This window comes from Passer montanus, unplaced genomic scaffold (assembly GCF_014805655.1).
Source record: "Passer montanus isolate IOZ18808 unplaced genomic scaffold, ASM1480565v1 scaffold56, whole genome shotgun sequence".
Taxonomy (NCBI): domain Eukaryota; kingdom Metazoa; phylum Chordata; class Aves; order Passeriformes; family Passeridae; genus Passer; species Passer montanus.
The window spans coordinates 4217315-4242871 of NW_024370595.1; the positions used below are offsets into that span (position 1 = coordinate 4217315).

General features: G+C 36.8%; 1 protein-coding gene across 1 annotated transcript; it reads left to right on the plus strand.

The window, feature by feature from the left end:
• Window positions 1–1273: 1273 nt before the first annotated feature.
• TUBGCP5 (tubulin gamma complex associated protein 5) lies at window positions 1274–25144 on the plus strand. The gene is made up of 23 exons (XM_039725685.1): window positions 1274–1506; window positions 4002–4055; window positions 4140–4248; window positions 6030–6126; window positions 7382–7461; window positions 7946–8081; window positions 10140–10257; window positions 11676–11765; window positions 12460–12553; window positions 12868–13114; window positions 13231–13433; window positions 14101–14216; window positions 15514–15782; window positions 16514–16712; window positions 17884–18072; window positions 18618–18800; window positions 19064–19148; window positions 19240–19360; window positions 20050–20228; window positions 20953–21078; window positions 21676–21764; window positions 22895–22995; window positions 24085–25144. The coding sequence occupies exons 1-23, from the start codon at window positions 1274–1276 to the stop codon at window positions 24129–24131; spliced, it is 3165 nt and encodes a 1054-aa protein (XP_039581619.1). The 3' UTR covers window positions 24132–25144.
• Window positions 25145–25557: the final 413 nt, after the last annotated feature.

Genomic DNA, 25557 nt, shown 5'->3' on the forward strand with positions numbered 1-25557 from the left:
GTCTGCTGACTGTGCAGACCATTAGTTAAAATATAGAATAAAATATATACAAATTATGTTTGGCTTTATATATAAATATATATAAATTAGGGCTGATGTCAACTAAAGAGTAAAAAGAAAAGATTGCTAGTACTCTAATGTGGACAACATGGGCAATGTCAAGAAGAGATTGAGGAACACCAGTAAAGTTTTAGAGACTTTTTCTTTGAATGTTCATTAAGTTAAGGCTTTGTAAGAAAGGAGCAGAGACCCTCTGAGCTCATGTTCATGCTGAGCACTCTGCACTTCCTTGCAGTTCTGCTTCTCAACCCTAAGGCAGGTTGTAGCCTACCCAGACAAAAACATACTAGTATTTCTTAATATGCCCTAACTTATAAGAATTTCAAAGTTACTTTATCTTAACCACTACGTTTCTACATAATTCTTCAGATCATGTTAGTACATTAAATATATTATAACTTTATTAGGGCATTTCTGAGGCCTTCTTCCTACCACTTCTGATCCACTACTGGCTACTGCTTTCATTGTGTTAATGGAGAAGAGGAATAAAAAATGTTGGTGAGGTAGATTACAACCCAGTAATAATTGATTAGATCAAGAAGGACAAAGCCCAGCAGTGAATGATAGAACAATTACAGCAATGCAGGGATTGTTACAGGCACTGAACAAAAATACAATTTCCCACTGATTTGGCTACTTTATGTCCAGCAGGAATTCCATAGCCAGGCTGTTGATCTTGCAGTTGTCTAAAACCACATGAACAGACAAAAGCATTTTAAGCTGCTCAGCAAAGGCTTGACATGGAGCTGGGACAAACCAGTTTCCCACTGCACTCCTGATGCCGCTGCTCAGGACCTGTGTACAGAACATCCACCAGCAGTGGTTTCTCCAGCTGTGCAAAAGCAGGGATTCAGCCAGGGAGGAACACCCGGGTTCTTATTCGGATGAGTAATCATTCTATAAACAGTATAGTCTTAATCTGCACTAGGGGAAGTTCAGGTTGGACATTAGGAGGAATTTCTTCAAAGAAAGGGCGATTAGATATCGAAATGTGCTGCCCAGGGAGGTGCTGCAGTCACCGTCCTGGAGGCGTTTAAGGAAAGAAAATGTGCTGCCAAGGGAGGTGCTGCAGTCACCGTCCTGGAGGCGTTTAAGGAAAGGCTGGACACGGCCGGTCTATGGACACGGTGGCGTTCGGTCACAGCTGGGGCTCGGTGACCTCAGAAGGCTCTTCCAACCGAACTGATCCTGTGATCAGTCACAGTAATTACTGATGCCGGGTGATCCGGGGGTCCCGAAGCGCCCGCGGGTCCCGAAATGCCTGCGGGCGCCGACCTCCCTTCCCACCGCGCCCCTCACGCCCCCGCCCGGGCCCCGCGGCCGCTTCGAGCAGGAGCAGGAGCGCGCCGTGCGCGCGCTGGTGCGCTGCGTGACCAGCCTGCCCGAGGAGCAGCTGGGCGGAGAGCGCTTCCAGGCGGCGCTCAATTTCGCCTGGTCCAACTTCAGGTCAGCGGGAGCGTGGCGGGTCCCGGTGCCTGGCGCGGGGGCGCGGGCCGTGCCCGCCGTGCGCCCGGTCTCGGGGAGCGCCGGGAGCCGTGTGCCCTTCTCTGCCGCAGCATCGGTGACTGCGGCTCCGGCACGCGTGGATCTTGGTCTCTGAGGGAATTTCTCCTGCTCTGTTAGACGGGGCCTTTCAGCGTGTTCGTTTAGCCGCCCAAAACTTTGTTGGGGGAGATACATTATGGTTGTGTATAAAGAGCGAGCGAGGAGGACTCTGCCAAACTCAGATAAACCTTCTGGCTAAGAATGCTGTGCTGCTTGTGTGAAAGGTTATCAGTCTGCATGGAGAGAACGTGTTTGGTATTATTTGGGCTTGTCAGAAACGTGGTCTTTATTAATTTGTAATACATATTAGCCCTTTGAACTGCCATCTAAAATGCCCTTACTCCAGTTTCACACACAGTTTTCAATTATCACTGTTATTGTTCCAGTCTGTTCTGCCCGGTTGATTTGGACTCGATGACTCTTGTGGGCCCCTTCCAGCTCAGAATGTTCTGTGAAAACTGTGAGACTGACACGATGCATTTCCAATTACACTTACTATCACTAACTGCTCCCTCTTTGAAATCGTATGCTGCTAGCAGCTAATCCATGTTTACATGTATACATACATGATTACATGTAGTGTAATCAATGCTACTTTACGTTTTTCATGCTGATTAAATGCTTTTTTAGGGGAGCAGTAGCCTTGCATCTGTTAATGCAAACTACTAGTGGGCTCAAATAAAATTATTTTAATATGCAAATCTCACCTTCACTTTTGGTCAGCTACGTGCTTGTGTAGCTCTGTATCCCTCTTTTAGATTGGGCAATTGTTGGGGTTTTATTTGGGTTTTTTATATGTCAAGAAAACAGAGGGGGTGATGCAAAGTGAACAAGAAACTTTTGACAGGGAGGGTTGGGAAGAAGGAGGGTTTTTTCATGCCAGATTTGTTGTCCAAGGAATGTGCATGGAACATCAGCCTGAAATTATCTAGTGTTACGTTTGCAAACAGTGAAACCTTAGGTTGTAGTAGAAACTCTCCTTAGTTCAAATTTGTGAAACTTGTGATTTGTATTGTTGGATTTGGTGATGTTTCTGTGCTGTAGTTCTTGGATCCACCTATTTATTTCCATGAGCACTCAAGTTATCTTCTATTCATGATGTTCCCAACTTGCCTAAAGAAAAACCATCCTTTTCTTTTGCATGTGTGTTAGTCATTAATTGAAGCTTTGAGTAACAGATGAAATAATTTTCACTAATAACTTCCCTGCAGCTTATTTTTTTCTTTTCAGGACAGATTCTTGATTTGATTTTTTAATTCTTTTCAGTGTGATTTTCTAAATCTTCCAGTTCTTACACTTACCACCATTCTGAATTAATGATTTCCTATGTAAGCTGTGCTTTAATAAATTACAAATTTTCTTAAACCTAATGCCACCTACTTAGAGCTATATTTTATTGTGCTGTTATTCCAGATCCTTATACACAGTTGAAATCAGACTAAGTTATCTGTAGTTAACAAAGTCTATTTTCTTTTCTTTAGTATGGGCCTATCTTTATCCTGCAGTGCTGCTTACTAAAAATCCTTGTTAACTGCCTTACAATTTCACTTTTCTAGTTCATTACTTTGGCATTGAGGTGATTTCATATTTTGAATTTCAGTCTATTTAGCTTAACTGTTGCTCATGATGGGGATTCAGCAGTTTTCATTTCTGTCTGTGGTCATGAGAATTTTATCACTTTCTGTCACCTGTTGCTGGAAACATTGGTTTGGTTTTGAGGGCATATAGAGTGTCTTGACCTTGTCCTCAGTGTTTTCACATCTTATTCCCTGTCTTTTTTTTTGATCTCTGTATCTGAAGAACCTGTTTATAACCTAATTTAGTCTCCAAAGTCCATTTTACCTCTCACGAGTTCTTGTTTTGTCCCTGTACATATGTATGCACCTTTATTGGTAATCTGTCTTTATTTTTGATCAATCTCTCTTTTCACTTAGACACGCTCCCTTATCCTTTATAAAAAAGACCTTCTTTTGGGTTTAGAGGCCTTCCCATGTGAGTGTTTGTTTTGCCTATGCCTGTGATGCAGGTCCCAAATAATTTTGTGCATTTGACACCAGTGCCTTTGACAACACAGTTCTTGATCTCCTTGCTCTACTTGACTTCTTAGACAGCATAGTTTAAATGCTTAGTTTGCTGGTGCAGTAGTAATTTTCCATTCAGCTTAGAGTGCTGGTTAGATGTAACCTGCTTTCAATTTTTTCTGTTTTTCAGGCTAATTATATTTAATCCTTCTTAAGAGATGTCAAAATTGAAGTTTTTTGATGCTTAATGCTGTTGCTGAATTAAGTGTGCCTAATTAAACTAGTAATGTTGTCTTCATATATGTAAATCAGCTTTATTTTCTTCCTTACTTCAGCTTCCTTTTAAACGTATTCTAATACAGATTTCTTTCACAGATTTCACCGTTTTCTTGATGTGAACAGTCATAAAGTAGAGAGAACAATAGAAGGGTAAGTTTTATGTCTATATATTAATAATGCATTGGTTATATATATGTTTTTTAAAAGCCTTCTTTATACTATTTGTGTTATTAGAATACATGAAAAATTAGTAATTCATTCTGACCTTGGAAAAGCTGAAAGCTGGAAAAGACTAACAGAAAAATTTCTAAACTTGCCACTCCCAAGTACTGAAGAAACAAAGGTATGTACGTTGCAATTTCCTTGTTATTTTTTTCCATCCCTCTTGCATTTACACTGACAATAGGAGCTTCATTTATAACGTGTTGGAAATTTCAGGTGACTTAGTAGTGGACTTTGGAGTTGCTGTTCAGGTCATGGATTCCCAGAAATGAAAATTTATCTTCTCAGGATTTCAGCACCTGGAGTTTCATGACTTAAAGTACATGATCTCATTGCAGAGCAGGTGTTTTAGGGTCAGCATTGTACAAATGCTGCAGCTGGAGTCTAGGTGAATCTGGATTGCTCTCTGTACTAAAACAACAATGAATTGAGCATTTCTCATTCTTTGCCAATTTTTTTTACCTTAAGTAATCCATCTGGGTGTTTTGGTTTTAGGCTTTTCAGTTGGAGTGCTCCTGTCCTGTAGCTTCCATATTGAGACTGGGTGTGTTTCACCATTGATACACTTTGTATCAAATCAGTTTAGGATATGGAGTGGATGAATACAGCAAAAGTTGTCTCAGTTTTCTTTCTAGTGTGGCAGTGTAATAATGAATTGGATCTTAAAAAGTTTCTCCTGTTGGGAGATTTCAGCTTCTGATTTAAGAGGTGGTACTTCATATGATGGTGTTCTTTAATAGAGTAATGTGTTCTGAGCTGCAGTTTGATTTTACTTCTCATTGAACTGACATTTATCTTTTTTTGCATGTTCTAGGTTCCTTTTAATTTGTGGGGAAAACCCAGGAGCCCTTAATAGCTTACACATATTCAGTTACTATACTGTAGTCTCTAGATTTTGGAAAACGTACCTTTAAAAGTGCTTGTTTTGAGATTTGAATGAAATTACAACCAACCAAACCAAATATCCAAGCAAGCACTTAATACTTGAATGTTCTGCATTGGTTCTGTCAATGACCTGCTGGTTTTCTTTGACAAAATCAGTAATGTTTGGTAGGAACATGTGATAATCCTTGTATAGTAAGTGAGTATCGTGCTGTTTTATCAGGAATTTGAATTATTTTTTGTAAAATGCAACTGGAACTCATTCCAAAACACCTTTGTGTGTTTATGAATGTGTGAAAGTGTATAAGGATTTAGCAGAATGTCTAGATATGAAATGGTGTCTGAAGGTCTTTGTAAAGTTATAATGAGGCCAAAGAAAAATCTTTTTATAGCAAGAAATGGTTGTGCATTGGTAAACAAATTTTAGGGAATAAACAATAGTACAAATCTCTGGACCATACCAGTGTTGGCACAGTATTCTAACCTGATTGAAGGCTGCTGTTTCACAACTGAAATATTAAAGATTCATCTTAAATGATTTGTGTAGATTTCCAGATCTGAGAAGATAATGTGAACATGATATTAAAATGTAGTGATTTTAGCCTCTGTTTGAAATAATTGCACAGTCCTACAGAAAGCTAAGACTTGGTTTCCTGCAGGCCCATTACCTGTGTCCTTCCAGTTCATCCATGTTTATGTGGCTGTGCATTATCCCCTGTCCTGAGGTGACTTCTTACTTTCACAGTACTTGCATCTTTTCCATATTCTCTGATTATTGGCTCAGTAAGAGGCAGCATATGCTGTGGCTGCTTTTGAAGGATTTGTATACTGATTGCCTAATTAATAGGTGGAAGAAAATGGATAACATTCAATGGCATGTTGCAGATGTTATTTTTGTAATTCAGAACTGGAGAATGGGAACTAATAGGGAGCATTCCTGCAGATAATAGGCTGACTTTGTTACTAAGCAAAATCTTTTAGAACACTTACAGACTTGCTTTTTTCTAATGTGTTTTAAAGACAGATACACACTATTCCATACTGTCTCTTCTGTTGTGTTTGTCTGATTCACCATCCAACACCACCTATGTGGAAAAACCAAGGGTCAAAGAAGTGGGTAAGTTTACAAGACGTTTACATGGCTAATGAAAGATACAATCTGCAATGCAACCTGATAAGGACATTTTTCCTTTTCATTTTATTATCTCCTTCACTTCACATTGCTTTATTGGTTGTCTTTATAATTTATACATTTAAAATAGCTTGCAAGTCTTTCCTACCCCTGTTTATGTTGCATCACTTAATTAAGTTTTCCAGCCACTGAAGTACCTTGGGAACTCTCTTTGACGTGTACCACTATCACAAACAAACGTTCTCCACCTGTTCAGCAGTGCTTACATGCTCAAAGACAGACAGTGGATTTCTATCCTGAGTCTCTGTCTTGCACCTCAATATTAGATCTCTTGAAAAAGTTTTGGTGATGTAAATTTCTAAGTTTCCTACATAATCAAGGAAAGGGAGATACATTTGAAGGTTTCCAGAGGGAGATCCCAGCTGCCTGCTTTCTAAAGTAGGATTTTTTCACTCAGTGCCTGAGAATGAGGCTTGTGCTTGAGTGGATACCATCCCCCATCTGTTTACAGTGTTGTATGATAGACTGAAAGAAGAGTATTTCAGACTAACCTAAAGAAAATCTTGCATCTTAAGATTCCTTTTTGAATGATCTCTGCACATTCCCTCGGCGGTGTTTTGAATGCACTTTCAGCCCATTCCAGGAATGTGAATATGAAGAAGTTATCTCAAACAACACTAATTACAGTTGAGTAAGCTTCACATTTAAGATATCATATGTTGTGTGATTGTTACTTTGAAAGTATGGCACATCACATCATGGATATGTGGTGTCTTTTCAGAGAGTAAGACAGTTCTTGGTTTTTGTTGTTTACAGTCTGGGATCCTTGTGCGTATTTAAATTATACATTTAGAATGTTTCCATTGAGCTAAATGGAACTTCCTAGTCACAATAAGTGGTGTGTTGCATTCTTGCATGTTTTCCCAGGATTGAAGTGTAGGGTAGTGTAACATAACATAGTTAAATGTGCTGATGGCACGCTGTGTTGCATATTTTGAGTGTATAAGCAATATAGTTGAGAATTAGTAAGGGATATACGTGGTTGATATGTCACAATTTGTGTCATGTTGAAAGTACATAACCTTGCTAATGGAACAGTGGTGTAACCTTAAGTGGAAGGAAATGTCTTTTGTTTTAGCTATAGACTATCAAGATAATTTTAACTTTGGAAGTGTTTCTAGAAGAAAAGACAGTCAGAGTTATGTGGTACTTACTATTTTTATATTTATATTTCTCTTAGAAAAGGAAGAAGAATTTGATTGGGGAAAGTATTTGATGGAAGGAGAAGAAATTTACTTTGGCCCAGGCGTAGATACACCAGTAAGTAATTTCTTAAGGTGAAAAGCCGGACTGCATAAACTGGTTTGAAGTGTGTTAAGAGACCTCATTGAGTTGTCCTGGTTTGTATGCTCTGCATGTTGATTCTTCCAGGATTCCCCAGGACTCTGCTCAATACCATGAAATAAGACAGACCCAAGCAGAGTAACAGTAATACAAATACTTTTGTTTTTCACGATGTTTTGACTTAGTCCTGCAGTTAAACTGTCTGCTTCTGCTGACCCTTGCTTCCACCTAATCAGAGTTTGCTGCAGTTCTGTGATCTTTTCCAGATCTCTCATTTGCTGGTTATTAATGTTGTGTATAACTTAAATCACTCTCTGTTAGACAGTTACATTAGTCCTAGTGTCCTGAATTTACTTTATAGTGTAAAAAAAATAGTTAATGTTTGGCTTGAATAGGAGCTGAATATAGATGTGTCTGCTGTGTTGTACTGAAGTGTCCTGGGGTCCGTTGTACTTTGTAGGATTGGTCTGGAGAAAGTGAAGAGGAAGAGGACACTCAGCCCTTGAGTAGGGAGGACTCTGGCATTCAAGTAGACAGGACACCTTTAGAAGACCAAGATCCAAATAAGAAGACAGTACCTCATGCTTCCTGGAAAGGTTAGAATAAGCTGTAATTCTTCTGATGTACATACTAAAATTTAGCAAGGTAATACAGCTTTTTAAATTATTCTTTAGTGAGGTATTGTGTTACAGATCTATAATTGTGATACAAGATGCATGTTACTGTTCATTACTAGTGGGGTTTTTTTACAGTAAAGAAACAATATGGAAAGTTTGATCTGGTTTCTGTTACTGCCAATGGAGAAGAATTCTGTTCATTCCTGTGGAAATTTACATGGATATTCCAATATAGAAATGAAAACAGAGTTAGGGCAGCGTGTAGTTGTATGGATATAATGAAAATTTTTAAGTGTCAGAATACTGAAACAAAACTTATTTTCCAACAGAAATAGTTGCCTCATTTGCAGGTATTAAATGTTTTTGGGGGAAAAAAAGTTTATTTAGTTAAAACACTAGTGTTTTTTCTCTTGAATACCTTCAGGGAGTATCTGGGGAAAAAAAAAAAGGTTTATTTAGTTAAAACACTAGTGTTTTTTCTCTTGAATACCTTCAGGGAGTATTAAATGTAGCTATATTCTTTTTCATAAAATATTGTGGGGTACAGTTTACTTGGCACATGACAACTGTGTCAAGTATATATATAATATATAGTATATATTATATATATTATATATATAGTATATATTATATAAGCAGTAGCTATATAACTGGGATTAGGTAAAGTTCTGTTGGCAATCAAATTTTAGAAAAAAACTGGTTTAGGTAATGTACTAAATGTCTAATAAAAAGGAATGTAGTGATAAAGTTGATGACATTTGGCAGTTTATTTTTTAAGTCAGCCTGTTTTTGTACATAGCATTTGAGAATTGCCTGAGACAGAAGCAAAATTTTTGAGAAAAAAAAATTGGAAACCATGTAAATCTTCAAGTTTAAAGAATCATATATCCTGAGCTGGAGGGGACCCTCAAGGATCATAAAAGTCCAGCTCCTGGTCCTGCACAGGATCACCCCCAAGAGTCACACTGTGTGGCTAAGAGTGTTGCCAAAAGTTTCTTGAGCTCTGTCAGGCTGGTGCTGTCACCACTTCCCTGGGAGCTATATAACTGGGATTAGGTAAAGTTCTGTTGGTAATCAAATTTTAGAAAAAAACTGGTTTAGGTAATGTACTAAATGTCTAATAAAAAGGAATGTAGTGATAAAGTTGATGACATTTGGCAGTTTATTTTTTAAGTCAGCCTGTTTTTGTATATAGCATTTGAGAATTGCCTGAGACAGAAGCACATATTTTGAGAAAAAATTGGAAACCATGTAAATCTTCAAGCTGAAAGAATCATATATCCTGAGCTGGAAGGGACCCTCAAGGATCATAAAAGTCCAGCTCCTGGTCCTGCACAGGATCACCCCCAAGAGTCACACTGTGTGGCTAAGAGTGTTGCCAAAAGTTTCTTGAGCTCTGTCAGGCTGGTGCTGTCACCACTTCCCTGGGGAGCTGCTCCAGTGTACAACCACCCTCCAGGTGAAAAACCCTTTCCTAATATCCAACCTAAACATCCTCTGACACAGCTTCAGGCCATTGCCTCAGGCCCTGTCACTGGTCACCAGAGAGAAGAGATCAGGTCCTGCATTTTCCCTCATGAGGAAACTGTGGACCATGGTGAGGTCTCCCCTCAGTGTCCTCCTCTCCAGGCTGAACAGACCAGCTGACAACAGCTGCTCCTCACATGGCTTTCCCTCTAGGGCTGTCATTGTGTTTGTAGCCCTCCTTTGGACACTCTTATAGCTCTTTCTTGTATTGTGATACCTAAAACAGCTCAGAGTACCGAGGTGAGGCATCACCAGCGCTGAGCAGAGTTTGTTTTTTTAGGACTTTTGCAACATTTGGGAAATGTGGCATTTCTCTGGCAATGAGTTTGTGCACGGTGGTATTAAATTCCCAGCGTAGTAAAGTGTAAATGGTTGTAAATGGTAATTCATTTGAAAAGATCTGTGGTTCTACAGCTGAGTGAATAGGCTTATGAATAACTTCTTCCTGTGTTTTGTAAGCATTTCCTGCATGAATAAAAACACCTTGCTGCCTGTCCCGTGTTTTCACAGTGGGTGAGCCTGATGCCCGCAGCTGGCTGGAGCAGCACGTAGTTCCTCAGTACTGGACAGGAAGGGCTCCTCGCTTTTCACATAGTTTGCACTTGCATTCCAACCTGGCTGCAGTCTGGTAAGAAAACAATATCACTTACATGTTCCTTCCTGGCATACAATGGTAAATATTGACTTTTTTAAGCCTCTTTACTGTTGGAAGCATAAAGATACTGTAGCTATTACAATTCACTTAAGAACAGAATTAAAGGGGTGCAAATTAATAAGATGAAGAAATGAACTACTTTTTCTATTAATATGTTCTTATCCTTTTATTTAGTTTTTATTAAGTTTCTCATGTCAGAGAGAGGGGTTTCATTTTTCAAAGACGTGAATCTTACTGTTGAATTTTGTTTGGCTTGACCTTTATGAAAGTCTCTGAGGACCTAATATAGATGGATTGTAAGTTGTCCTGGAAGTGAGGCGTCGCCTAATGTTTAAATTTTTAAAATGTTTTTCATGCCTCCCTTACAAAGTTAAACATAAATTTTGTGTGGGGAAGGAACTTAAAATAGTATATTGCCATAATCTGCCATGGCCTTGGAAAGAAAATGACAATTAAAAATAAAAGGGAGTCTAATTCTTTCCTGTCCCAAATTTTGATGTATCAGTAATGAAGTTCATTAGATTTGTCCTTGGTTTTCTTAATTTAATGAAATTTTTAATGAAGGAGTTATTTTCATATAAAGTGGTTGTCTAGCCAGTTATAAACCACAATTTGCAATGAATATTAGAAAATGGGTCACATGAATAAAGCAACACTGCTACTGCTGCAGTGTTGTTAGGAGATGTATGTTTTACGTATATGTATGATGTATAACTAGTATTACTTAATTTGAACTTTTTGTTTTTGAGTGTGATTGCATAACTTTTGCCACTGATGATAGTGATGAGTAAAAATATTAAAAATGTAAATAATAATTCTAAATTCTAATATACTTTGCTAAAATACGAAAAGGTACTGAGGAGGGTTTACAAAGAATTGCATAGGATCGTAAGAGAAAATTCTTAGGTGGCTATAAAAGTTTCCACTTCCTCAGTAAACTTGTGGGTTAAAGAGAGAATTTTCTTATATGGGTTAGAGAAATCTCTATTTTACTTTCTAGCCTAGTATTTTTTATAGAAAGTAATGATAAGATTTCACAGCACTGAATGAGAAATAACTGAATAATTAAAAAAAACCCCTCCAAACCTACAACCTTCCTCCCCCTCCTGCCCCAAAAATAGTGGAAATGCAATACTTCAGGCATTTGCTACTTAATTTCTTGTCTCTGTAAGATGAGATGATATTTGGGTGTTTTCCCCAGTATCTTGCTTAGCAATATGAAAATACACTGTGCTTTCTTTTATATACTTAAAATGTCCCCATGCACATTGAATCTGCTCAGATTTGAGCAGAACAAAACTAAGCCTAAAAATTATTGTGTCATTCTTACTTTCAGGTGATTCAGCTGTTATTTCAGCTATTAAATTGTTTTTGTTTCCTTTTTTCCTAAGGGACCACCATTTGTACACCAGTGATCCTTTGTACGTGCCAGAAGAGAGGACACTGGTCACAGAAACTCAGGTTATACGAGAAACTCTTTGGTAAGTGCAGTGTCACAAAGCTTGCATTTTAACTTCCAGTGTTTCTCTCAAGGAGATGAGAGGTCTGTCTTTGAAGATGTCCAAAGAAGGAATTATTACTGAGCTTTTAATTTACACTGTTTCTGACAGTAAAGATGCTGCTTGTGTGTGTTAAGCATTCACATTTGAGGCACTGGAACAGATTGTCCAGAGAAACTGTGGATCCCTGGCAGGTTGGGTGCAGCTCTGAGCAACCTGGTCTGGTGAGGGGGTCACTTCATGGCCTGAAGGCTGGAACTACATGATCTTTAAGGTCCCTTCCATTCTGTGATTCATGAAGACGACGTTAGCTTACTACTTTTTTTTGGCATTGATTATTCAAGTCTAACTGTTAAAAAGAACCAATTTGTTCTTATCTTGTCTCTGTAGATGTCTAAAACAGTGTCCAGTTTTGGAAAGCAGGCTGAGTCATCCTATAGCTGGAAATCATCTCAACTGGAAAGAAACTTTAGGAAATATTTACTTCATTACAGTGTTTAATTGTTTTGTTCTGGCAACAACTTAGAGTACCAATAGCATCCTACTTGATCTGTGGTCTCCTGTTAGTCACAGAAAATAAACTCTTAGGGAGAGGCAAGGGAGAGCTAGTTCTTTTATTAATTACATATAAGTCCATTAAGGGAGAAAATTACTACTCTTTTTGTTTCTTTTCAAGGCTACTTTCAGGAGTGAAAAAGCTTTTTATATTTCAACTGAATGATGGAAAAGTGACTGTGCGGAATGATATTATTGTAACTCATTTAACCCATGTAAGTTGTTTTTGAATCTCAGAGGAATATGTGATTAGAAGGATGTAATTTGTGGGAATAGGAAATTAAACTGCTTGTGGAAATTTCTACAAATTTTCTCTGTATTTCTACAATTGTGTTTTGTCTAAATAAGAGCATCTGGCTTAATACAACTGAATGGGCTGTTCCTATATCTGGGAATGTGATGAAGCAATAGCAATTCCAGAATTTTATATTTTAATTCATAAAAATAATATTGTAATTCAGTTTTTAGGTTTTATGAAATACAGTTTTTGTTAGATGATTCTAAAGGGTTGGTTTTTGTTGGTTTTTAGAATTGCCTGAGATCTGTATTGGAGCAGATAGCAGCATATGGTCAAGTTGTATTTAGACTACAGAAGTTTATTGATGAAGTGATGGGACACAGCCCAGAAAGCATAATGCATGGAACAGTTTCCACTCCAAAGAAGACTACTGAAGCTCCATTTAGAACCTACCAAGCTTTTATGTGGGCTTTGTATAAATATTTCATTAGCTTTAAAGAAGAACTTACTGAAATTGAAAAATGCATAATCAACAAAGGTACAGTGCAATGGAAGTTTTACATGAAGGGGACACACAAATAATTAACATTGACAAAATTTGCATTTCTGTTGGATGTTATTTTATCTTGGGTTTTTTTTTTTTATTATTTCCAGATAAAACAGTCACACTTTCAATAGTAATAGATAAGTTGTCTCCCAGACTGACACAGCTGAAGGTACTTCACAAGGTGTTCAGCACAGGAGTAGCAGAAGTGCCACCTGACACTAGAAATGTTGTACGAGCATCTCATCTGCTTAATACCCTCTACAAAGCTATTCTTGAATATGACAGTGTTGGAGAGGCGTCTGAGCAAACGGTAGGGGAAGTAATTCCTTCCTTAATAGAACAGCACACTAGAAATAAAGAAATTAGTTACTAGATTTAGTAATTAATGCATTATTGTTTTTTGACATGAGTTCACTCAACCTGGATGAGAATGGATTTATGAGAGGATCAAGAGCAGTGTTTCTTGAGGGCCAAGGGGAAGGACTTCTGGAAAATCAGAGACTGGGAAGGTGTTTTGAAAGAGGGAACTTTGGAATAGCTTTCCCTCCTATTTCTACAACTGCATAATTTAGTTAATGCTAAAATGTGTGGGTTTTGATTTTTACAGTAACTTGATTATAATGTTGAAAAAATAGTTCATGTCATTATATCCTTTTGTTTTCCTGATTTCAGTGTTATGAAACCACAGAATGTTTTTTGACTGTCCCTTACTGTTTCAGAGATGTTAGAGTGAAAAAATGCTGTTTGGATTTGTGATGACAAGAATAACAAGAGGAGCCATGAACAATACAGACTTCCATTAAAAAAAACCTGCAATTTTTATTTTTAACATTTTATCTTTAAAATCCTTAAGTGTAGTTATGTGTATGGTAGAAACTGATTGCACAATTAAGAGGTTAGACTTTACCATATTGCTTTCAATGTTTGATATGAAAACACTCAGCCAGTTTTTTTTTCTTTTTTTCCTTTGAATTCAGGTATCCCTTTTGTTCTCTCTCTGGGTTGAAACTGTGAGGCCATATTTACAGACAGTAGATGAGTGGATAGTCCATGGTAATTTGTTTGATCCTGCAAAGGAATTTATTATTCAGAGGTAGGGATGCTTGATACTAGACATACATAATGCTGTGCAAGTAAACCTGTTGTAGAACCTAGGGTAAAGGGTAACAGTAAAAGTTGGTTTTCACATTTGCTATTTTGCTTCAGAAATAATTTCTTAATCATACTTAATCATAACTTGTCTCAAATTTCCCGTTAGGGAAATTACATAGATATGGATCTCTACCACATATTGTTGTAGAGTAGAACTCAATTATTTTGGGTTTTTTCCCACATAGTAAATAATGAGCAGGCTGACTGATATACTGACTTTTTTAAAAAGCAGTTAACCATTTTTCAAACCCAGGACATTTGCAAAAATTAAAAAATTTACTTTTAAATTCTTCTATTGATCTTAAGCTGCTATGGATCAAATGCTATTTGGAAATAAAATGCTCACTGCTTCTGACTTGTAGTAAAGTTAATATGGTGTCTTGAATTACATGTGCATACCCTAAACATTACTTGAGCTGTTAATTTTTGTTCTGTTGCTATGCTACGTTTTGTTGGTCCCTTTTTTTTGAGAGCTTGGAGTGGAAAGTGAATATAGAAATTAAAGTTCTGGCTTGTAATTACAAATGCATTTTTCCCTATCTGCCAAACTTAATTGAACCTGTGTCTGTTAACACATATTGAGGGGAGTATGAAGTAAGACAACAGCTCTAGCAGCACTATTGTAGTAATAATTCCTTAGTAGCAGAGATCCTTAGCATCCTTATTATATCTTATTTTTGTGGTTCTGTAGTTGTGTTTTCAGTGCTGATCTTAACTTACATTTATGCTTCATTTTAATTACCTAATTTTAATTATCTAATTCAGGTTTTTCCATCTGACTTCAAAGACCAAACTGAGTATCTGATGTAAACAACAAAAGAATCCAAAGTGAACTACAAATTGAGTTTCACCTACTCTAGAATTTTTCAGCTTTCCTGGTAGTAGTTACTTCAGTTTGAGGTTTTAAATAAGTCTGCAAGTCAGTTGCTCATAATTTTGACACTAAGGATGCATGCCACTTTGAATAGTTAACATTCCTGGACAAATTTAATTATAATTGCTCTATTTGACTTGCTGTTGGGGTTTATTTGGTTGTTTTATCTCCCATGAGCTAGTTGTTTTTCCTTTTCCTAGATAGTTTGCAAATAGGGATGAGGTGATTTTATACAGTTTTGAAAATGCTTCATGACTGTTCTAAGAGAAAGGCAAAGCACAAAAAAAAAGAGAATACACATCCTCTAGTAATAAAGTTTCCTTTTGGAAAGGAAAATACTCAAGAGCTTTTTATTTCTTTGCAGAAACAAAAACGTTCCAGTTAATCACAGAGATTTTTGGTATGCTACCTACACATTATATAGTGTGTCAGAAAAGACAGAGAATGAAGAGAAGATGAGTGATAATGCCAGTGCCAGTTCTGGCAGTGATCAGGCCCCTTCAAGCAGACAGCACACAATGGTGTCTTTTCTGAAACCTGTGCTAAAGCAAATTATCATGGCTGGGAAATCCATGCAGCTGTTGAAGAACCTTCAATGCAAAGACGGTTCTCCACAGCAGGCTGCTTCAAGAGGTGAGATGTCAGTTTGAACACCACTGTGCCTTAGGCTGTCTAACAGTATGGGTGTATTTTTTTTAATGGGCTTCCCCTGGCTTTAGAGTAATATAACACTGTGGAATGCCAGTATTGTGGCTGGTGTCTTCAGGTCTGATGGAAAACAGTCTTCCAATGCAAACAAGTGAAAAGAGGAAAGTTTTTACTAAAGTTGAGAATTCCACGTTCTTTTCGTTGCTTTAAATTTTTCTCAAACTTCTTTCTGCTTACAAAACATTTTTTTTGTTATGAGACAAAACCAGCTTGTATGTTCTAATAGTAAAACTGGTGGTTTTTTATAAATAATTGTTTTCCATTACTCGGTGGTTAAGTAATCTAAGATAGCTTGTAATTTTTTTTTAAAGCTTATTCATAAGTAGATCAAAGATGTTAGGATATCTAGGATATTCATCTTGATTGTAAAACATAATACAACATTGTAACTAATGTTGGGTTTGGGGTTTTTTTGCTTTTTTTCTTTAAGGAAACAAAATAATTTTTTTTGTTTTGCTGCTTCTTCATGTTTAAAAGTAGAGATAGTTTGTTTATTTTGGAGACTTACTTCATTAAATACCGAAGGATTGTCAGGTGCTAAAAATTAGTTTTTTTTCCTGAATAGTGCTCTAAATGTAGCATCTGAAACATTAGCTTGTGAATGTTGGACTGTGGAGTTCTTTTAGTTCACATGCTGTTTTATCCAATGTGTTCAGATGCTGAACGGAAGAGTTTGTATACGCTGTTCCTGGAATCGGTGCAGTCCCGCTTGCGGCACGGGGAGGAGTCTGTTCCAGACATCATTACAGAACAGCAGGCCACAAAGCAGAGCCTGATAAAGATGCAGTCCATAGCAGAAAGACACTTGGAACTGGATGATGTCCATGACCCACTGCTGGCTATTAATTTTGCCAGGTAAATAAATGATCTTCCTGCCGTGCTGTTGAAAGCAATATTCAGCCTGGTGAACATTTGGTAGATCACATTTTCATTGCTGCTGCTACTGAAAACAAGAAAGTTCAGAATAAAGGCGAGCACCAACAATCAGTGGCAGAAGCTAAATAGAAACTCTGCTTTTGCATGGTTAAAGAAAAACAACTAAAATCAGTGAAGAATGTGCTACTTGCAATTGGTAGCATAGAAAATTGGAGTAGTCTTTATCATAGCAGGCTTTTAGCAAATAAGTAGTTTAATAGTGAATGCCATTGTAAAATCTGAACTTTTCAATGAGTTTCCTTGTTTTTTGTACACAGTGTTGTTCATTTGCACCACATATATTCTTAGAAGAATGCAGCTTCAGTTTTGCTGTGCTTAAAATCATTTAACTGTAAAAGCCTTCCAAAATTCATGTTACTTGCATAAAAATTCTTCATTCTTCATAATGAGGGAAGTCCTGTAGAGAGTATATAAATGTGTTGGAAATTAGCAGGAAGGATAAACTCTGAAAATCTTATTATGTGATTACAAATAAGAAAATAGCTATTTATGTTTTTACTAAATACTAATGGTGTATTTACATGTTTTAAAACTTACTTTAAAAAAGGAGGAACTTGTTTTACAGAAATCATAGATAGGACTTGACTTCCCTTGTTTATTGGGACATAAAAATTGTTGTCAAAATTGCTACATTAATTTAGTATCTAGCTCATTCAGTCTATCCAGGCAATAGCTATGAACTGGACTTCCTCTTACAGTGGTTACAACTGGCAACTAGCTTTTTACAAACTATTTCAATAATTTGATGTTTTCTTTGTAAAAACAATTAAACTTACCAAATGTGTAACACAGACTCTTTCTTCCCATCGTATAATATTATAGATGTTTTTCAGGAGTATGCCTTAAGCAGTTATGTGACTGTAGAATGCTGTCCTCTGTGGTACTCTCATGTCTGGTGATACACAAACAGTATGATGGATCACTTTATAGGCTGGGTACATGTTCTGCTTGTAATCAACTTCTATTACCCCTGCACCATATATTTCAGAGCAGAGGACCCAATTGATTAAAATCCTTGAAGGTGAGCATTGTTTTATACCTTGTATGAATAATGAGCCTTCTTCTCTAAGTATCCTGTTTTATTTTGAAGATTGTATTTGGAACAGAGTGACTTTCATGAGAAGTTTACTGGTGGGGATGTCTGTGTGGATAGATCCTCAGAATCCGTGACCTGCCAGACTTTTGAACTGACACTGAGGTCTTGTCTTTATCCTCACATAGACAAGCAATACTTGGAATGCTGTGGTAATTTGATGCAAACTTTAAAGAAGGATTATAGGTAAGAAAGTAGATTTCTTTTTCCTTAACTTTGTTTTTGTATTACCAGTGGTATATTGTCACTAAAACAAGCAATTCTATGTTGTGTTTCTATTCCAATTTCATAAACACCTATAAAGTCATTAAAGAGAAAAGGTATTATATCTGACATGATAGACTCTTGGGTGGAAACTTGGTCTAGCTTGAATCAAAGCAAAGCTGTCATTTGTCATCAGTAGATGTTTGGTGGGGATATTATTTCCAACAGTATTTCTTAGTAGTGTTGTCATTTAAAATTCATTTAAGGGAGAGGGACAGGATTTCCAAACTCTGCTATTTCTGAGAATTACCTAGCCTCTAAGATAGCTTCCAGTGAAGTTAGTGGAGTTGTTAAAGCTTACAGAAAAAAAAAAAAGCCTTGGTTAAACAAGGGATTCACTGTAGACTTTGTTATGTTTGTATTCAGTACTGAGTTTTTACTCTGAAGAGTTTTTAACTGTAACAGTTATGTTTTGCATTCACTTGTATGATGAGACTCAGGAAATGTTATATGTTTCTCCCATTTAGGCTTGTAGAATATTTGCAGGCAATGAGAAATTTTTTCTTACTTGAAGCTGGAGATACCATGTATGACTTCTATACATCTATTTTTGACAAAATTAGAGAAAAGGAAACTTGGCAGAATGTTGCTTTCTTAAATGTTCACCTACAAGAAGCAGTTGGACAACGATATCCCGAGGACAGTGCAAGGTAAAGTGCAAAACATGCTTTAGTTACATTTCTTTCACACTTAGCTGTATTAATGTACTTAACTTGCATAGCACAATACTAATTATTGTGTACTCATTAAAATAATGTGTTTTAATGAAGTTTTGTGTTGTTCTCTTTTCTACCCAAGTCCTCCAGATTAAATCAGACAGTTAATGGTTAGCAGTGAGAAATAGAAAATAGTGAAACTAATTACTCATGTAAAACAGATTCTCACCAATTGCATCACTTGTTTCCTTGCATAGGCTGTCAATATCGTTTGAAAGTGTTGATACAGCAAAGAAGAAACTCCCTGTCCACACCTTAGATGGTTTGACATTGAGTTACAAGGTAGAGTTAAAATGGCTGCAGTTTTTACAGATGAAATGTTGTATGAAAGTGACTTACATTTTCTATCTTTATTATCCTCTCCTCCTTCTAGGTTCCTTGGCCTGTGGATATAGTTATAAGCTTAGAATGCCAAAAAATCTACAATCAAGTTTTTTTGCTGTTACTGCAAATAAAGTGGGCCAAGTATAGTCTAGATGTTCTACGATTTGACGGTAAGATATTCCTTCAATGAAAGATACTCTGTTTTGTGGTCTAAGGATATGATTAGTCTTCTGCTTTCTGCAGTAAGTAGTATAAACTAGTTAGAACTTTGATTCATTCTATAAAATAATAATCTCTGTTAGTGTCACAAATTATGTGTAGTAAGCTGGGGGTGTTTTTTACTTCTTTCCAGCCTCAGGGACAGCTCCATTAATGCATTCCCTTTGTCCCTTTGATTCAAGTCTAGTTAGTTATATGGGAAATTTGCTGCTTCATTCTACAGACTTTGCTGTTGAAAGAAGGACTGTCTGCCACACCCTAATGTTTATGTATAGTCTTTTTATGAGTAATACCTTGCAGACAAGTTAAGAAAACAAGATGAAAAAAATACTTTATTTGAAATTGAAAAGCAGTAAAATGTTGGGGATTATAGAAATATTTTTTAGTATTTCCTTCACAAAGTTAATGTTAATACTCTTCCTGTCCCATGTAAAGTGGATATAGATTTCATGTCTTAGAAAAATAAATCAATTAGGAAGTTGATGGGTTCATCTATATTTTGAACATCAGCTAAGTAATTATCTTCCTAAAAGTATGTGGTTTTTTTACTGTTTAAACTTTATGGGTATGACTTTTTGTTTAAGTCTTCTCCCAAAAAGAAGTGTAACACTCTTGCCTTTTTCTTTTTTTTTTGTTAAAGTATTAGTCTCTGCTGCAGAAAACTCACAGGTTAAGGAAGGAACTTCATTAGAACAAGGAACACTTCCTGTATTTGGACCACAAAAAGAAAGTATAAAACAACAAATACATCGCATGTTCCTCTTAAGAGTGAAACTTATGCATTTTGTCAACAGCCTGCACAACTACATCATGACTAGGGTTTGTCTTATATCACAATTTCATTTATATTAGGAGCTTGTAACTGGAGATGAAGTATTAATTTTCCTTTAAAACCTAAAAAGCCCTCTCAAACAAAAAGCAAAATGTAAATATAATGTCTTTGCTGCACGTGTTTCAGTTTCAACTTGGCCATTTAAAATGAGTACTTCTAAAAATGCGTATGATTTATCTTTGGGTGTTACTGATTCTTTTGTCTGTTTCTCCCACTTACAGATGACTTAAGTGTAGTAATGTAAGATGAGATTTCTGTAAGTTGTAACTTAAGAGCTGTTATGCTTATAAAAGTATTGCAATAGATATTTTAGTTGGGTGGATTCTTCTCAAAAATCTCTAGTACACAGTGTATACATGACTTTCCAAATACAAAGGCAATGCCTCTAGCTACATATGTGCACTATTGCCTTTTTTGCTTTTTTTAAAACTAGTATATACTCCAGTTCAGCCTCTCTCAGGAGAGGCTGAACATATACATTGTGCCCCTGTGTAGTGGCAGTATATCTATTTCTGTGAGGAATGTTGCTGTGTAGTTCTGAGAAGAGCTTGAAATTTTTCCTATTGATGGTAATTTGGAGGTTAATCCTAAAATTTGAGAGGGAAGAGCAAATGAATCGTGCAATTTCAGGCTCTTTAAAAATATATTGGAAGAGAGTCACAATCACTTGTTTACAGCATTGAATTTAACAACTTTGGTCTTCTTTTTAAGATTCTCCACAGTACAGGCTTGGAGTTTCAGCATCAGGTAGAAGAAGCCAAAGACTTAGATCAGTTGATAAAGATCCATTACAGATATCTATCTACGATTCATGATCGCTGCTTACTGAGAGAAAAGGTGGGTGAAAAATTAATATATTTGGTGTATTGAGTTACCAGGACAAGAAGGTAGTTGTGTACTAATTATGCAGTCTGTTTTGCAGCATGTATACTAAGCAATATATAGGTACTCTTGAGAAAGTGGTAGCTTTTCACACTGACATCCAGTTTCCCTTGCTATTTTCAGCTCAGCTCTATCAAGGAAAGAGGATAAAATTGAATGCTTTATATTGGGTGCTACATGACTTGTTTGTTTCTTGAAGATGGGAGGTTTTGGACTAACCGAGGATTGTTAATGTTAGGAGGATTATACATAGACAAAGCTATTCAGGTACCTCCATTTCCATAGGCAGGAAATGGAGGTACCTAATAGCTTTGTCACCTTTTATCCCACATACTGTCTGTGCAAAGTCAGCATCCAAGCAGTCAGCTGGGAAATGAATTGGAAAACAAATACAAGCATCTTCACTTTGGAAGAATCACATTGTACTTTGGAGATTGTTTTTACAGGTCAGAGTAAATGGCACATGAAGCCTTTGTATTGCAGTGTAATACTGAAAATTATTATGCTTAACAATGAATTTCTGACTTACTCCTTGTGTTTTAATTATTTTAGGTGAGCTTTGTGAAGGAAGCTATAATGAAAGTGTTAAATTTAGTACTGATGTTTGCAGACCGTTGGCAAGCTGGTTTAGGGGCTTGGAAGTAAGTACATATACCTAAAATTCTACATGGTCGTAATTTTGCAGCTCTGAGTATGATTTTGTGCCCAGAACTGCACCTCCAGGTGAGGCTGCACCAATGCTGAATACAGTGGGACAGTCACCTCCTTTGTCCATCTGGCTGTGCTGTGCTTGATGCACCCCAGGATGGGGGTTGCCCTCCTGGCTGCCTGGGCATCCTCTCTGCGCTCACTCCTGTTGAGTTCTTGTTGACCAGCACACTCAGATCCTTTTTTGCAGCCATTCTTTCCCCATTTATACTTCTATTGGTGCAGCCTGCTGCTTGAAGGATGAATGATACTGGGCAAGTCTCCAAGGCTTTGTCAAACACTCAGAAGTTGATGTATGGTCCTGAAGCCAGCTGGTGTGGACTGGCTTATTTCATATTTTTCAGGACTAATTTTCTTTGGCACAGATGCTACCTAAAACTTAGATCCCACTCTCCTGTGACATTAGGAAGTTGCTATTTTTGGCGTGTTTTTCTCATTCAGAGTATCAGAAATAATATGTGAATGTTGTTTATAAAGACTGAAACTCAGGCCATGTGGTTGCATTCTCTTGGCATGAAAAACATGGCAGGAAAAAGTCATAGCTGCTATCATCTGTATCTTCTTGGGAGGGGGGAAAAAGGAAAGGAGTGACTGTTGTGAACTATGTCTTCTCCCTTGACTAGTGAGTGCTGGCTGACAGAGTCCAGAGTGGAATTTAAGAGACTGCTGGGTAGTAAAGCAGTGTGGGTGTCCCTGTTTCACTGACTGTGTAGGTCCCCAATGACCTCCAAAGCAGTAAGGACCAGGAAAGGCTCTCTTGCTTACAAACCTATGTAGGAATGATAGGTGTGAGTTAGAATCACACAGTTCCTCCAAGTCACTACAGAGATTTCTAAAGTGTTGACAAAATTATTAATGCCCCTTTGATGTTGCTCAGATGATCCTGTCAAAATTGCCTTTGTTTTTTAGCAGTAGCATATGCGGACATAACTGAAATATTGTAAGTTCAAGGCAGAATTCTATGTAAAGAGTACTTTTGTCATTTACTGTGATATTTGGTCATATTTTGAAGATAACATAGGGGCTGGTCTGTTAAGCATTCCTCTGTTAAACTGTTTTTTAGGATGGAATCCATAGAGAAGATGGAATCTGATTTTAAAAACTGTCACATGTTTCTTGTAACTGTTCTTAACAAAGCTGTCTGTCGAGGCTCTTTTCCCCATTGTAAGTACATGAGGCTTTTCCCATACCTGCACTTACACAAGTTTGCTAGAAATGTGTTTATGTTTTAATCTGTTGTAATGTTTGTTGGCACATTTTAAATAATCTCATTTTATGAATTATGCACAGAGGGACAGCAAGACTTAACCTCTTACTAAGTTAATTATTTTTTTAGAGTATTTGTGCCAAGCTTTTCCATGACAGCTATCTTCAGTTTATCTGTTTACTTGATGAGGGGAAGGTGTGTAGCCAAGCAAGTGACAAGCAGTTTTCTAAACTAATGAAACTAAGTTCTGGGAGTATAGAAGAGCATTCTTTTTGTTGATATTGAGAATGACAGCTGTGATATATCTTGAGCAGACAGGATTTTAGTGTTATGGTGTCTCAGCTGCAACTGCACTGGGCTCTTGGCTCTGCCCATCTGTTGTAAGTTATTTCCTTGGCAGTAGAAACAGCAGTGTGACATATCTATGCTTCTACTTACAGCTTGGTATGAGCTTAAATTGTTAATCAGTGCCAGTTTGAGTTAGGGGGAAAACTGCTCAGTGAGGTTGTGGGGCATCAGGGTTAGCTGGGATGCAGATGGGTGTTCTCACAGGTTTCTACCCCACCTTAGATGTGCCTTGGGGATATGACTTAGTGGTGGACTGAGCAGTCTTAGGTTAATGTTTGGACTTGATTATTTTAAAGGTCTTTCCCGACCTAAAACCTGTGTTTAAAACAGGCAATATTTGCCATCATGCTACTCACATCTACAAGAGCTTGTCTGCAGAACCATCCTTGAGAATGGCTTGATGTATATAAACCTCCACAACTTTTTTTATGTACCAACAGTATTTCAAACAAAGGAGCTAATTTCTTACCAGTTGTTACCACTGAAATAACTAATGGGTAGCTTATGATGAATGTGGTGAAATACAGTCTAAGCTGTCAGAGACTTATAAAATGTATTACTGTCCTGAGGTGCTAAAGTATTACAATTTAAAAAGTAAACCTGTATCCTCTTAAAGGACAGAATTGAATATTGCAATAAATCTTTGCAGAGTGCTGCAAATGCAAATATTAACTATGTTTTTGTGGTTTGTTTCACAGTGGAATCTTTAGCTTTGTCACTGATGGCTGGCATGGAACAAAGTTAACACCCACTTCCACTGAATTAAGGGAGAACTGATAGCAGGATTTATGATGAAATTCCTGTGTTAAAGAACCGTAAGCATTTTGCACTCCAGTTTAAAATGTATATAGTTAAATGTTGCCAGTGTTTTGGAGCTGTGTAAAATATTTTAAAATGTAAATAATGTACAGGTATTTAAGTGTATGGGTTGTGGCAGTGTTTGTATAGGCTTCAACATCAAAAAACATGTATAGTGTAAAATTCATTCCATGTAAACAATCTTACTTGAAAATGTGTTAAATATATTTCATGCTGAAAAAAAGGATTTTTTTTTCTTTAATTATGAGTAATTGATGGTTTACTTTTTCCATTAATTTTTCAGCTTGAATAGGTCACAGGGCAGTGTGGAGTGGTGTGACTCAAATCTTAGTGTTTAGAAGGTTGGTTGAGTTAATTTTTGGCCTTTTTTTTTCCTTTGCAAAAAGGCTGAGAAGCATTCATCTTCTTTGCTCAGTTGTTCTAAAGAAATCTTTAAGAAGACTGTTACAAGAAGCTGATGTAAAAAAATAAAAGATTAATTTATCAAAGTGGATTATAGCAGAACATAAAACACCAGTATTTTTTATGTTAAATGTTTAAATGCTTGATAAGTTTAGTGGTAACTCTGGTAACTTTGAGTAGGATTAAGATGAAAGTGTGTAATGTATTAGTTTTAATGATGGGATTGTTGAGATGTTTCAAAGGTGGTCAGATATGATTTGACCTTTATCCTTCTTCTAAGCCTTTTGCAAGCAAATGTTTACATCTACTAGCTAATCTCCTGTAAAGCAGTAGATTGTGGTACAGAAGCCTACATTTCTGGACAAGTAAATGTGGAACTTGTTCTGCATGAAATGACTTGCCCTGTCTCCTCCCCTTTAAAGTTTCTCTGGAATTGTGGTGTCAGTACACCTGCATTAAAAAAAAGATAAAGTCAATCATAGCTATTTACCTAATGATTTTTTTGAATAAATAAAATATTTGATAATTGGAATTTCACTGTTGTGTGTGTTTCTGCTGATATTCAGTTGGTAGCTTAAAATTGGAGAAGTGTTTCTTTAACGTAAATGAAGTATGTTACTACTAAGACTATGTGGCTCATTGTAAAACTATTTTTTCAGCTGTAAACTAATAATTATTTTATATGAAAGTGAATATTTGTGTTTGTGTTTGAACAGATCTCAGGGTTCTTCCAGGTTAAAGCTATGAAATATTTTGAGGGAAATAATTTATTTTTTTTTCAAGTATACCACAGAGGAAATTTCTGCTGTCCTTTAACATGTCTTTTGTTTGACTGAGTGGAGGTTTTGCTTTAGAGAACAGTATGTTTGTATTGTCCTTTGCTACCACATGGCACACTTTTCCAAGTGGATGTTTTTTGTGGTAGGTGGACACCTATTAACAAAAGTAAT

Coding starts and splice junctions, on each gene's coding strand:
- TUBGCP5 (XM_039725685.1), top strand. CDS start 1,274: ATGCCGGGTGATCCGGGGGTCCCGAAGCGCCCGCGGGTCCCGAAATGC. Junction 11,766..12,459: donor GTTATACGAGAAACTCTTTG/GTAAGTGCAGTG, acceptor TTTCTTTTCAAG/GCTACTTTCAGGAGTGAAAA. Junction 21,765..22,894: donor GCTGGTTTAGGGGCTTGGAA/GTAAGTACATAT, acceptor ACTGTTTTTTAG/GATGGAATCCATAGAGAAGA.